At 48.4% G+C, this 13,033-nt stretch overlaps 1 protein-coding gene across 1 annotated transcript in view; it reads right to left on the bottom strand.

The window, feature by feature from the left end:
• Positions 1–5,854, bottom strand: part of EMILIN2 (elastin microfibril interfacer 2) — a 51,165-nt gene extending 45,311 nt beyond the window's left edge. The window contains exons 1-2 of the mRNA XM_079943431.1: positions 5,549–5,854; positions 4,890–5,012 (exon numbers count right to left, since the gene is read on the bottom strand). Of these exons, the coding sequence (XP_079799557.1) occupies positions 4,890–5,012; positions 5,549–5,682 (257 nt within the window). The 5' untranslated portion in view covers positions 5,683–5,854. The remainder of the gene's footprint in view (positions 1–4,889; positions 5,013–5,548) is intronic.
• Between the last annotated feature and the right edge of the window lie 7,179 nt (positions 5,855–13,033).

Below are 13,033 nucleotides of genomic sequence, written 5' to 3'. Positions count from 1 at the left end.
AAAGGAATTCTCTTTCTAGAGACATAAAACACGTAGAATTGGCTCTAGAAGATGTAAGCCCTCATTTCCCCCCCCCAGTCTCAAGTGTTTTCTCTTTTTAAGCTTTTCCTGGCTGAGATTGCTCCCTCATAGAAAACGTTTCTTCCAAATGAATGACCATCTGCTCCCCCTAGAATCGAAGGATTAGAGTAGTTTTGGAAACTCGGCACTCGGAACTCACACCTGCTGCAAATGCACAGATTCTCCCTCTGTGTTATCACAGCAGCAAAGGCTCCTCGAGTGGGCCTCACCCAGCTCCCCTGCCTGACTGATGAGATTTTTTTTTTTTTTTTAAGGGCTATTAGGAAAAATTTCACCAAGACTCTACACACCCAAGAAAGGGGATGGGGGCCGGGCTGGGTGGACGCTGATAAACTCCCGTGAGTTTGCAGTATCAGAGGGAAGTGAATACAGGGGAATAACCCTGCCTTACATCTGGGGTCCTCCGTGTTCTTACCAGCGAGGCAGCTGCTCTGCACACTGGACGCCCCCGAACGCCTCAAATACTAACAGCAGTCAGCTGGACCAAGCGGAGTGGGAGGGTCCAGGAAGGAGAAGAAAGACAGTGCTGTTTGCCACCAGCCATGCACCCAAGCATGGCCAGCCCACGTGGAAGGGGGCTCTAAGGGAGCTCAGGCCCTCCCCTCCCCCTCCCATCACACCAGGGCTGTCAGTGCCACAGCGTCACACGTGGTCGCGCGCACACACACACCCCCTCGGGCCGCTCCTCAGAGGGTGTGGGTTTAGACAGCAAGGGGTGCGGGGGTGTGGGGTGGGAAGAGCCTAAGGCTTAGAAATGACAGACCTGGATTTGGGGGTCCAGGCTCTGCTACTTCCTGACTACATGCCCTCCTGTAAAATTGGGATCATGCCCTGGGGTTGCTGTAAAGATGGAAGATAATGAACATAAAGGGGCTCATCACGTTACAAGGATGTGCTCTGGGGAGAGATGCTCACCAAGTCAGCCCTGGACACTGTATCAATCCTCCCAAGAACATCAACCTGCCCAATTCCCACCTCACAGGAAGAATTCTAAGTCGCCCACATCCCCATGTCTCCCAAAAGGTGTCCCTAAAACCAGCCCATGACCAAGACTGACCCTCTCCATGCTCAGGTGCCGCTGCGGAGACCCCAGACTCGGACGTGGATCCCCAGGGACCATCCCAAGTGCTACGTGGTGGGTGTGTGTGGGGGGCAGTGTGACAGTGACAGTCTACCAAACGGGCGGAACTGCCAGAGGTTTTTTTTTTTTTTTTTACAATGAATCAGAAAAACTCTTCAATGCAATGAAATTTTAAAAGATTTATGCCTTCCTTAACATGGAAGTGTAAAGTGAAACAATGATCTCAGAGGGAGAAAAAATCCTTACATCCATCTTAAGAATTAGGAGTAAATGGTAAAGCACGACCCAACTTTATGCTACTTCAGAGTCTACAGCTGCTGCCCTTCCTCCTCAGCGGATAATTATCACCAGATAATTCCCCTTATCTCCTCTTCAGGTCCGATCAGCCACCCTTAGGAATTAGCTGAGGGAAGACAAAGCGGTGTCTGTTGACACAATCCTGTGCTTTGGGGATCCAGACCGCTCCCACATCTAGTGCGCAAGAGACACAGACCGACAGATAGAGCCCTCATTTTAAATTCCTAGTGACAGAAAAGTCTTCATAAGAATTAAGAATTCTCTGCACACAAGAATGGTATCACTACCTCACAAGCATCAGGACATGAGTTTTTTTTTGTTTTTGTTTTTTTTTTTTGCGGTATGCGGGCCTCTCACCTCTGTGGCCTCTCCCGTTGCGGAGCACAGGCTCCAGACGCGCAGGCTCAGCAGCCATGGCTCACGGGCCCAGCCGCTCCGCGGCATGTGGGATCTTCCCGGACCGGGGCACGAACCCGTGTCCCCTGCATCGGCAGGCGGACTCTCAACCACTGCGCCACCAGGGAAGCCCAGGACACGAGCTTTGAATGGTTTTTCCGGAAGCATACTTTTACCTCCATCCCCCGGTGACAAGTTTCAAGGTGGTGGCTCAGCCGGGGGGCACAGGTGTGGCTTCCCCAATGTCTCAAGCTCCACCACTCCAGCCTCCCTAGTAGTATCCTTTAAACAACCAGCCTAACAACCCAAACAAAGAAAGCAAATCGGCCAGTGATTTCATAACATAAGAAACTGCACAGCACGGTGGACAGTGTGAAAAATGATGTGGTCCACTGTATCCTCACAAATGACCCCCGGGAAAGAGAGTAAAGCACATGGGCGTGAACACACATGCACATGCTTGCACACAGACCAGCGATGCTCACTCACTTTTATACGGGAATTGCCTTCCGTGAAAGAAGGTGGAAATGTTCCTAGTAGTTGAGTAGTATGCTAGTGACAGAAGGCACACACTCAAACACACACATATACACACTCTCTCTCTCTCTGTGTCTGTCTGTCTCTCTCTATTGTTACAGGGACAGAGGCCGGTCCACAAAGGCCAGGTTTGGAGGCAGCTCAGCCACTTACCTGTCAGGCGACCACAGGAAAGTCAGGGAACTTCTTGCCTTGTTTATTCATTGGTAAAATGGGGACAGTGGTATTCATCTTGAAGGGATGTTGCAAGAATTAAACTAACATATGGAATGAACAGCCTTAACACAGTGCCTGACACACAGAAGGTTCTTTACGGCTTCAGGAAAGTGATTACTCAAAATGTCCACAAATCACACAGAAACCCTCTCTGCTCCCAGTTTCACAGGACGACACCCAAATTCACAGTCTGGAATCTAAGTCTCTCCATATATGCAAACGGAGCATCGTCTAAACCTTCCGGAAGCATACCCGTGCTAGGTCCCCACAGCCCATGGCGGCTGAGCGCCCAACGCCTCGCCGGGCTCAGAAGTTCTCCTCTTGTTGCAGGACTTCCCCATCGAACCCCTCGTTTCCCTGACGATTTCCCCTCAGTCTCAGAGCATATTCAGTCTCTCCCTTTGGCTTTTTCACTTTTGTCCTAAAACATGCCGAGTTTTCTAATTCTTCACCTGCTCAACTTCCTTTTTCCACCAAAACCTTTGCAACACACTTGATCCCTGGTAAAGGGGTTTCCTCACGACCCATGCCCTGAATCTCACCCAAGTTACAAGGCCTATACCCCCCGCTGACCTGAAGTTGCCTCCTTCTGCATAAGCAAATCTTCCTGCTGCCTAAAAGCCCTGGCCTTTCTGGTCCCCTCGGCCTTCCGGGCTTCTCCTCCCGGGGTCTCTAAGATGGATCTCCCTCCTCTGAAGTCTTGGCTTTGCTCTCTCTCCTCTCTTGGCTTCTCTTCCTCCGTTCTCTCCACCGCCCCTAACAATTCAGCTCTGCTCCGACTCTGTGAAGTCCTCACGGGCTCCTACCTGCTTCTCCCAGACACTCGACTGTCACCAGCAGCTAAACTTCACTCCTCATTCAAGCATCTTGCCAGCCTCCACGCCTGCACGTCCCACACCCGGAAAGGATCCCGCAGTAACTCCAGGCTGAGTTTCCCAAGAACCTTCACTTCCACAGGTCTCAGGTTCTAAGGATCAAATAATGAAAACCTGACAACACCTGTGAATTGAGAGGCGTTACTCAGGCTCCTGGACTCATCAGAAACACCTGGGAAATTCCGTGTTAAATGCCCCTTAGAACCAGAGACACAGGCAGTGTGACAGCACTGTGCCCTCTGACAGGTTACACAACTCAATGTGACCAAGAGCAATTCAATTTCGACCTCATGCTCTGCCTACAGCAAGTGGGGAATCTCTTCTAAGTTTCTGCTTGTTTTGTTGGGAAGGGGGGTTGTTTGTTTTTCCTTTCAGTTCTCACCCCAGCCCATGTGCAATGATCCAGGGACCACTACCACCTCATAGGCCTGAAGGCTCATCTACTGCCTTCTGACATAAGGTTTCCTGCAGCACAAGTTCCAGTCTGTCCCTCTGCTTTGCCCAAGACAGATCCGCCTACTGGCTATTCTTTGCTGTAAAGACAACTGTGCTCTGAGACAATCAGTTTATTCTTAGGGGAAAACAATTAATTTCAACCATCACATGCGTTCCCCAACAGCCACTGATTCACATCAGTTCATCCTCTGATATCTGGCTTACACAAAAACACAAAGACTTGCCAGATGACAACTGAATGAACGTGATGTATGTAACAAAATCTGTACTCTGTTGCTTCACTTCCTCTTTTTTTTTTTTTTTTAAGACAGTGAAACCTTTATAAGGAAGAAGATTAATTCTTCCCTTGGTCTTTAAGGACCATTCTCTCCTGACAACCACTTAGCTGAATCCCCCAAATCTAACTTGAAAAAACAACAATCGCACACTGTCAAGCAAGTTGTTCCTGGGGACTTTAGAAATCTACAACACCTACAACCGAAGAGGTCAGTTTTATGGGGACATTTGGACAAAACTCGCCTGTTCACTGGCTAGAGCAAACCTCTAGAGCAAACCTCTCAGCTAATCCTACATGTAAGTTTTCAGCAGTATACATTTTGGAATCTTCTCTGTGCCCCAGAACACACAATATGGATCTAATTAGGCCCAGCTGCTTTACGTTAGTAATAAAATTGAAAGAAAAAGAGAGAGAGAAGTGGAGGTCGGTGGCTTTGTTCGTCCCCTCCTATGCCCGGCGATGGCCAGGCCGGTGCATCCCCAACGCTGACTCCAGGCAAAACATGCTCCTTAAAAACCCCAGCGAGCCTGGTACCCTGCTCAGCGCTGAAACTTTTCAGCTGCTGAGTTTTCACTCGCTGGAAGAGATATACTGAGCGGCTGGAGCCCAGCGCTCTGACCCCACCCCCGCGGCCCCGGCGCGCCCCGCCCGCCCCTCGGCTCCCGGGACTTACACGAGCGCGGACGGACAGGGCATCTGGTTCCAGGCACAGTTGTACTGAGCCTGAATAAAACTCTCACTTCCTTCCAGCACCGAGCAGCTCACGTTCTTGTTCACGATGTAGGCGCACCAGTTCCTGGGGTGGAGAGAGAGGGAGAAGGGCACGGTATAAGCCGGGAGAACAATGAGGCTGGGGGAGACGGGACGAGCCGACCCGGCGGCTGACCGCGCGGGGCTCGGGGAGCTCGTCGTCCTCGCGGAGGCGGGAGCACGACCAGCAGATATTCGGACGGTGCGCGGGTGCGCCTTTGGAGAGAGTGCACCTTTATCCCACAAAAGACAGACGGGAAGAGCCCCCACGGCCCCAGGGGCCCCAGTAATTCCCGGGGGGAGTTTCCTGATCGCCCTGCTCTGCGGGACACTCCCTGCGCCCCACGGCCCCGGAGGCAGCACTGCTGGAGGCGAGGGCGAGGTTGCCCGGGACGCCCCGCGCCGGCCACGGAGCGCGCGGCCACCGCGGAAGAGGCGCCGCCCCGGCAGCCCGAGGGGGAACCCCGGCTGCGGCTCCTCGCCTCGGCAGGGCAGCTTCGGGGCCGGCGGCCGGTCGGGGAAGGGCAGGCGGGGGCCCACGGCTGTAGGCCGTCCTGGGGCAAGGAGAGGCCGCGCACTTACTTGTTCCTGGCGCTGGGCCGCGCGGGGTGTCTGGGCTGAGGGTCGGCGTGGCACAGCCCTGCGCCGCCCAGGGCCAGCAGCGCCAGAGCCCAGAGCCAGGGCGCGCGGGGCCGGGGCCGTGTCCGCTGCCACATTCTGTGCGCGGCGGGCGCGACCAGCCGGCCGGATCCGGAGCGCGGGTCGGGCGAGCGCCGGGAGGTTGCGGGCTGCCCGGGCGCGGCCGAAGGCAGGAGGCTCGGGCGCTGCGCGGCGCCCCCACCCGCGCTCCGCGGCCGCCCCCTGCGGCTTCTCGCTCCCACTTCTCCTTTTCCGCCCCGTGCTCCCGCGCTTCTCCCCCTCAGTGACGCACAGGTCCCCCCGGGTGCCGCCCTCTTTATTTCACTTCCCTCTCCGGAACGTGACTCTCGCTCCACCACGTCTGTCTCCAGTCCTCTTGCTTCTCGGCAGGGGGTTGTGGGGCGTGAAAGGGCTGTAGGGTTTGGGAGAAGGGTCTCTGTTACAGAATTTCCAATTACTCATTCCTTTGGTCTCATCCCAGGAGCGGGGCAACTCCGCCTCCCACCTTCCAGCAGGCGCGCCCGGCCCCTCGGGAAGGGCCGCCGTCAGCGAGTCTGGCGGTCCACACGTCGGGCCTGGGTGCCGGCTTCCCAGGGCGAAGGAGGAACATCTTTATCAGTCCTTTATCGGATTCCGATTTCCTCCTCTGGCAAGACGCGGCCATTCCTCCGCATTTGAACTTGAGAGTTTAGGGGAAATGAACGCGGGTCCCCTTCTCTTTCTTTCCCTTACGCATCCATTAAATAGTTTCTAAGTCAACGTGCGGGGCAGCAGGGGACACTGGAAGCGACAGCCCCACAACTTCCCAGCAGATTCTGAAGCACAGCATCCGGCTCTAGTATACAGATCATCTCTCGCAGCCTCTGCTTCTGATGTCCTATTCTGAACTTTCTTTTTCTATCAATATTAAAGACATTTACCCCACAACAATCGCCTTTGCTTCTAGACAGTTCAGACACTGCTAGACATTTGTCGTTTCACTTGCTTGCATATTTTCTGCCTATTTTTTTGGGGCAGTTTTCAATCCTGTTATTTAATATGATTATATAATGAGCCATAATTATAATTTACCATAGATCTTAAATTTTCCTTTAAAAATACTACTTAATGGCTGTATAGTATTTCATTTTATTTCTGCCTGTTTTTGAGTTACACTAATCTCTACCAATTTCTTTTGGGGATGAAGCAACTCTGCAGAAGAATGTTACATAAAATCCCCACTGGAGTGTTGTGTTCTTGGGGTGAGGAGACAACTATATATTGATATTTGAGTTAACTTACTGCATCTAATGAACCGGAATGGGGTTATGTGTAGACTGCATAGATTAACTGCAATATCTGTGAGTTGACGGGACACTGTTGGCTGTGAATTGTGATGTGGACCATAATAACACTCTGCTATGTTCCCTACTGTAACTAGATGAAACTAGTGGTCCATTTTACTTGATATGCTTTGATGATGTTGTAGGGCCTTTTGATTTGCAAATAGAAGAAAATTCCCTAAGTAGAAACTTCACAAGAGCGAAGCAGAAAAATATACCATGTAAGGACATAGTCTGTCCATGAACTCTCTAAATGGAAGATCATGCAAATAATGGACTGATGTCATCCCAGCCTTCGAAAGAGCCACCCTGAGGGGGAAGGAACAGAAAGGGATAAAAAGCTGTCTTGCATAACCCTATCTCTATCTTTCTGCGTGGCTTCCCTATCCTTCCCATCCTAACACCATTTTTGTCCATGAAGTGTCTTAGGGAAGAAGCAGAGCACAGAAATGAAGGAGAGGGACAGAAGGGGAAAAATGGAGGAAACACACAAGTTGTGTATGTCTACAGCTGACAGCTAACAAACCACAACTTCTCTTAAATACTGGTAATTCTCAAACTTGAGAGTGGGTCAGACTGATCAAATCACATCTAGTTTTTTCATTGACTCAAAGTTATACCGGGAAGCTGTCTTCCAGTCCAAGAGTTAGGGACCAACTTTTTATTGAGATGACCACGACACCAAATTTAATCAGCTATAAATGGCATTTATCAGTAAATAAATGTTATTCTGAGAATCTGGTATGTGCGAGGTACCTTGCAAAAATAGTAAGTCATGGGTGAGTGAACACGGACGGGGGGCTGTGTTTACAGAGCTCCCAGGCCTTCCTGTGCAACGAACCATGTGATGTTTCTGATGTGCAGTCAGATAAGTTAGACAATATTTGTCCCATGCATCTCTCTAGACACATTTCCACGGGTACCCACTGTGGGGCTGCTCTGGGAAGATGGAAGACTTGAGGCCAAGATCTCAAAAGACCCTTTTCTTTTTTTCTTCTCTAGCCAGAGGAAGGGACCCTTCAGACTCAGGAAACAGAGAGACTTCCAGAAGAAGCAAAGCAGGAGAGGCTTCCTGGGGAGAGGGTGGAAGCACCTCAAGAAACAGTCTAACTGGGCAGATCATCTGGTCCCAGTCATAAGCAACAGAGTGGAAATGATGGGCAGAATGCTGCACGTGTGAATTCTTTGTAAGCCGCCAACTTCCTCAAATAAGCACTTGAAAGCTGTCAGTTTCCTGTAACAATCCAAAGTAATTTCTTTCTCTTTTAAAACAAACATGCCCCATAGTGACTTATATTCTTGATTGTGTCACCAACTTACAGAACCGAACTTGGGTCTGCTCTCCCCATGAGCAGCAAAGCCAATCTACTGATACCGGGTTGTGGTGAAGGAAAGTACAGCATTTATTGCAGGGCACCAAGCAAGGAAAACAGGCAGCTCATGCTCAAAAGACTCGAACTCCCCTTTGGCTTTCAGGGAAGGGTTTTAAAGGCAACATCTGGGGTGAGGGTCGCAGGATGTGTGATCAGCTCGTGGACTTTCTTTTGATTGGCTGGTGGGGAGGTAACAGAGTGATGTGGCAGGACCCTTAAGCATCAGTCCTCTGGTTCCACGTGCTTATGGTCAGCATCCTCCACCTGGGTGGGGGGGGGGTGTCTTAGTTCCTGCAGAACAACTCAAAAATATGCGTCAGATTGTTGTGTACATCCCTTGAGGAGGAACTAGGACTCTGTTTTATTGCTCAACTGTTGTTTAAGCTACCGTTACTTTTCTTGCTTGACTGCTTTTCCTTTGTTTCTGCATTCCCTCACTTCTCTAATTAGTAACTGCTTGAGTCTGCTCTTTGGAAGGCAGGCAAGGCCTGAGAGACTAAAGCCTTTTTCTCTACAAAGAAGAAACAGGGAACACAGAGGGGCTTTTGTACCCAGAGAGGAATCACAGGGTCCTGCTAGGTTACAATCTCCACTTCTTTTTTTTTTTCTCTCTTTTTTTTTTTTTGCGGTACGCAGGCCTCTCACTGTTGTGGCCTCTCCCGTTGTGGAGCACAGGCTCCAGAGCACAGGCTCAGCGGCCATGGCTCACGGGCCCAGCCGCTCCGCGGCATGTGGGATCTTCCCGGACCGGGGCACGAACCCATGTCCCCTGCATCGGCAGGCGGACTCTCAACCACTGTGCCACCAGGGAAGCCCCTTTTTTTCTTTTTTTTTAAAAATAAATTTATTTATTTTATTTATTTATTTTTGGCTGTGTTGGGTCTTCGTTGCTGGGCACGGGCTTTCTCTAGTTGTGGCGAGTGGGGGCTACTCTCCGTTGAGGTGCACGGGCTTCTCATTGCGGTGGCTTCTCTTGTTGCGGAGCACAGGCTCTAGGCACGCGGGCTTCAGTGGTTGTGGCACATGGGCTCAGTAGTTCTGGCTCGCGGGCTCTAGAGCGCAGGCTCAGTAGTTGTGGCGCATGGGCTTAGTTGCTCCGCGGCATGTGGGATCTTCCCGGACCAGGGCTCGAACCTGTGTCCCCTGCATTGGCAGGGGGATTCTTAACCACTGCGCCACAAAGGAAGCCCTCCACTTTTCTTGATATGCCTCAGTCCTGAGGGGAACAGGGGCTGGACAAGAAAGGGAATAAGGTTTTGTTTATTTATTTATTTTTGGCTGCACGCGGGCTTTCTCTAGTTGCGGTGAGCGGGGGCTACTCTTCGTTGCGGTGCGCGGGTTTCTCATTGCAGTGGCTTCTCTTGTTGCGGAGCACGGGCTCTAGGCACGCGGGCTTCAGTAGTTGTGGCACACGGGCTCAGTAGTTGTGGTTCGCAGGCTCTAGAGTGCAGGCTCAGTAGTTGTGGTGCATGGGCTTAGTTGCTCCGTGGCATGTGGGATCCTCCCGGATCAGAGCTCGAACCTGTGTCCCCTGCATTGGCAGGTGGATTCCTAACCACTGCACCACCAGGGAAGTCGCAAGAAAGGGAATAAGATTTCGGATAGAGAGGATAATCGTAAACTCAGTAGGGGAATTCGGATTTAGGGGGACTCAGTCCCATTAACTAAAGCAAAAATGCAAAGTAGAACTATTTCATAAAATCCATTCCTTCACTATTGGTCATGATAAAAGAGCTCATCAGGCTCTGTACTTGGGGGGTACTTCTCGTGAAGCAGTGAGCCTGCTGGACCCCTACCACACCCAGACTCCCTTCAGTTGCCTGGAGGAGGAGAGTGGGTGACCATTACAGAGGCAGCAGGCGGGTTCATTGCCTCCACCCCACCACCAGTCATCTGGGCACAAGACATTTGATCAAGATGAACTGATCTGCATCTAGGATGTGGTCAAGAGTCATATGACTTGGCCTGGGTGTCCCAACCTACTCATTCCTCATCTTTTGTTTTCTAGAACTCAAAAAAAGTCTCCCCTGATTTCTAGCTGTAATTTTAGGTGTCTTAACTTCTTTGTGCTGTTTACTAATGATGAAAAACGGAAGTCCTTGAAGATAAGATATCTTGCATAAATTTTGATTGCAAAGCATTTCTAACATAATACACCCTCAGAAAATGTCTTACACATTCTTAAGTTAGTGATCTTTGTTTATTTGTTTTTGTTTTTTTAAGTGCGGTTGGGTAGGGAAGGAGAGACAGAAATGCCTCCAAGGAAAATGAACTGGCTGCACCACGTAGCTTGGTCTCTGCTTTGGAACGCCAAGATTTGGTTGATACAATTTTGTGTAGCTCCATTCGCCATAGGCACAGCATTTGACAAGGCACCTTTGGAAAGAAGTCAGTGAGTCCCCAGACTTCAAAATTTACAAACAAGGGCTACTTTCCCATCTTGTCAAAGGCTTTGCTCAAATAGACCCAAACTGAACAAAGAACAGTCGCTCTCTTCATTTTTTCCTAACTGTATATTTGCAAATATCCCATCAGCTATACAGAGCTAAAGATTCAAAGTCTCTTTATCTTCTGAACCCAAGACTGATCTTATTTATCAATTGATTGATTTAATAGCATTGTGAAAGATGATGGCCATTATGTTAATCATCTTTCATGAGAGATGCCAGGAGCATACCTCCCTTTATGGGTCAGGGGTGTGTGCCTTAATACATGCTAAACTATCATCTGAGACCTTCAAAACTGCGAAAAGTTGAAATTATGCCTGAAATCACACATGAAAAAAAATGTTTAGGAGCTCATGCAATGGACTTAGCATACTGTTCAAAACTGGGTACCCTCACCTCCTGAGCAGAACGACGGGGACAAATCAAAAGCCTCCCAATCCTCCATTTCCTCTTCTGGAAAGGGGATGTCTCATGTAGCTGTTGGGAGGGTGCATTGTGTTACCACAGGTACACTGTTTAGCACAGTGCCTGGCACAGGGTAAGTGGAGGATAAATTTTCACAACTGTTATTGTTACCACTTTGGTACTGCAAAAAATTTGCAGTCAGGTCCAGGAGCTTTGTCATCTTTTTGTTGTGTCCACTGATGTGGGAAGCTGACCATCTACTGCAGTTCTTCTTTCCAAATAAGAAATATATATCAAGAGAGCACGTGCACAACTCAATCAGAATGACTCTAAGTGTGGTCGTCGGGAACAGAACACTGGGTTCTTGACTTCTAGCTCAGTTTTCTTTCTACTGCTCTCCAAGAGAAAACGTATAGCTCAGCTGATTGTTTAGGAGATTTCATCCTCTACATTGCAAAGGAATTTATTCTAGGACAATTCAATGAAATCTTTGGGAGGATTAATAACTCTACAAAAATAAACTCAGATCATCAGGCAATTCGATAATAAGTTTCTTCTTCTTCCTCAAACAGATGAAACTAGTAACTAATTCCATTTCCTTTAATTTTTTTCAGATGTTGCTTAGATCTAAAAATGCTTCCTATAGCTAACTGTGGGCCATATACTGCATTTGAGAATTCAGTGCTGTCACACTGATGGTGTGGTTTTGAACACATTTTTTTCTTCATAAGAAATATGGCAAAAATAGGCTCTTAGAATTTTGTTTGTTTACAAGAGAATTATAATAGCTTAGGCAATAATGCTTTCATATATATGAGTCACATCAAACTATGTTGTATAGTTCATGATTTATTTATGGAATGAGAGTCAATTGTTCTGGAAACAACAGAGTATTTTAAATAGGCAGAATGTGTTTGATGATTGTAAAATAAATTGTTAAAGTTTAGGACAATCTTGGTCCATACTCATTAGAATAGTATTCATGAGCAAATGAACTCTTTCTAGTATTTCAGGTTGTGCAGTTCTAAACCATGTTTCAAGTATTTAAGTATAGTCAGCTCTCATTATTTGGTGTCGTATGTTCTATTAAGTTGCTGCAAACACTGAATTCATGAATACTGAACAATTGCTTGCAGAGGAAATACAGGAGTAAGAAGCCTCTGGTCAAAATGTTTTTGTCAACCAATCAACACATAACCTTCTTTTCTGTGTGTTTCTATTTAAAGACACCTTGTTTGATATTTATTATTGATTCATTGACAGTGAACTCACAGCCAACCCCACTATAACTTGTGCCTGAACTAAGCTTATCTCAAACACATGTTTTCTCCATAAGGCACATCACAGCCTTCTTGTGCTAAGGAACACAAGACAGCGCTTCAGCACTGCGCTTGGGGGCCATTTTAAACAACGAAATCACCAAAAAAAGCACAAAAATGCAAAAAGCATAGAATTCAATTTTCCATGAAAAGGACACTTCTTTACAGTATGAGACCTAAAACAAGAAGGCAGAGCACTGCCTTGCTAGACCTCAGCTGGAAATGTGCACAGTTGGGCAAGTCAACATTTTTGCCACTCTGCTCAGGTCCACCGATGGCCACGAAAGTGCTCTAAGTATTGCTTTTGTAGTTAAAAATAAATTCCGTGAAGAGGCAACTTCACAAAATATAGAATCTGTGAATAATAAAGATTGACTGTATTTCAACTTAAGTCTGGGAACAGTAAGAAAATATTACATCTGGGAGGAAAAGGCAAAGTTCTTGGAATTTTGTGGCCATCAATAGATTTGTTTCATCAGTAAGCATATTGAGGAAGTTCTGCGTATGGAACACTGCCAGGCAATATGTGAGCCAGAGAAAAAAAGATTTAGTTCTTTACCAT

This window comes from Stenella coeruleoalba, assembly GCF_951394435.1.
Source record: "Stenella coeruleoalba genome assembly, chromosome: 14".
Classification (NCBI taxonomy): domain Eukaryota; kingdom Metazoa; phylum Chordata; class Mammalia; order Artiodactyla; family Delphinidae; genus Stenella; species Stenella coeruleoalba.
Note: the sequence above shows the minus strand (reverse complement) of the source record. Positions and strands in the feature narration are given on the sequence as shown.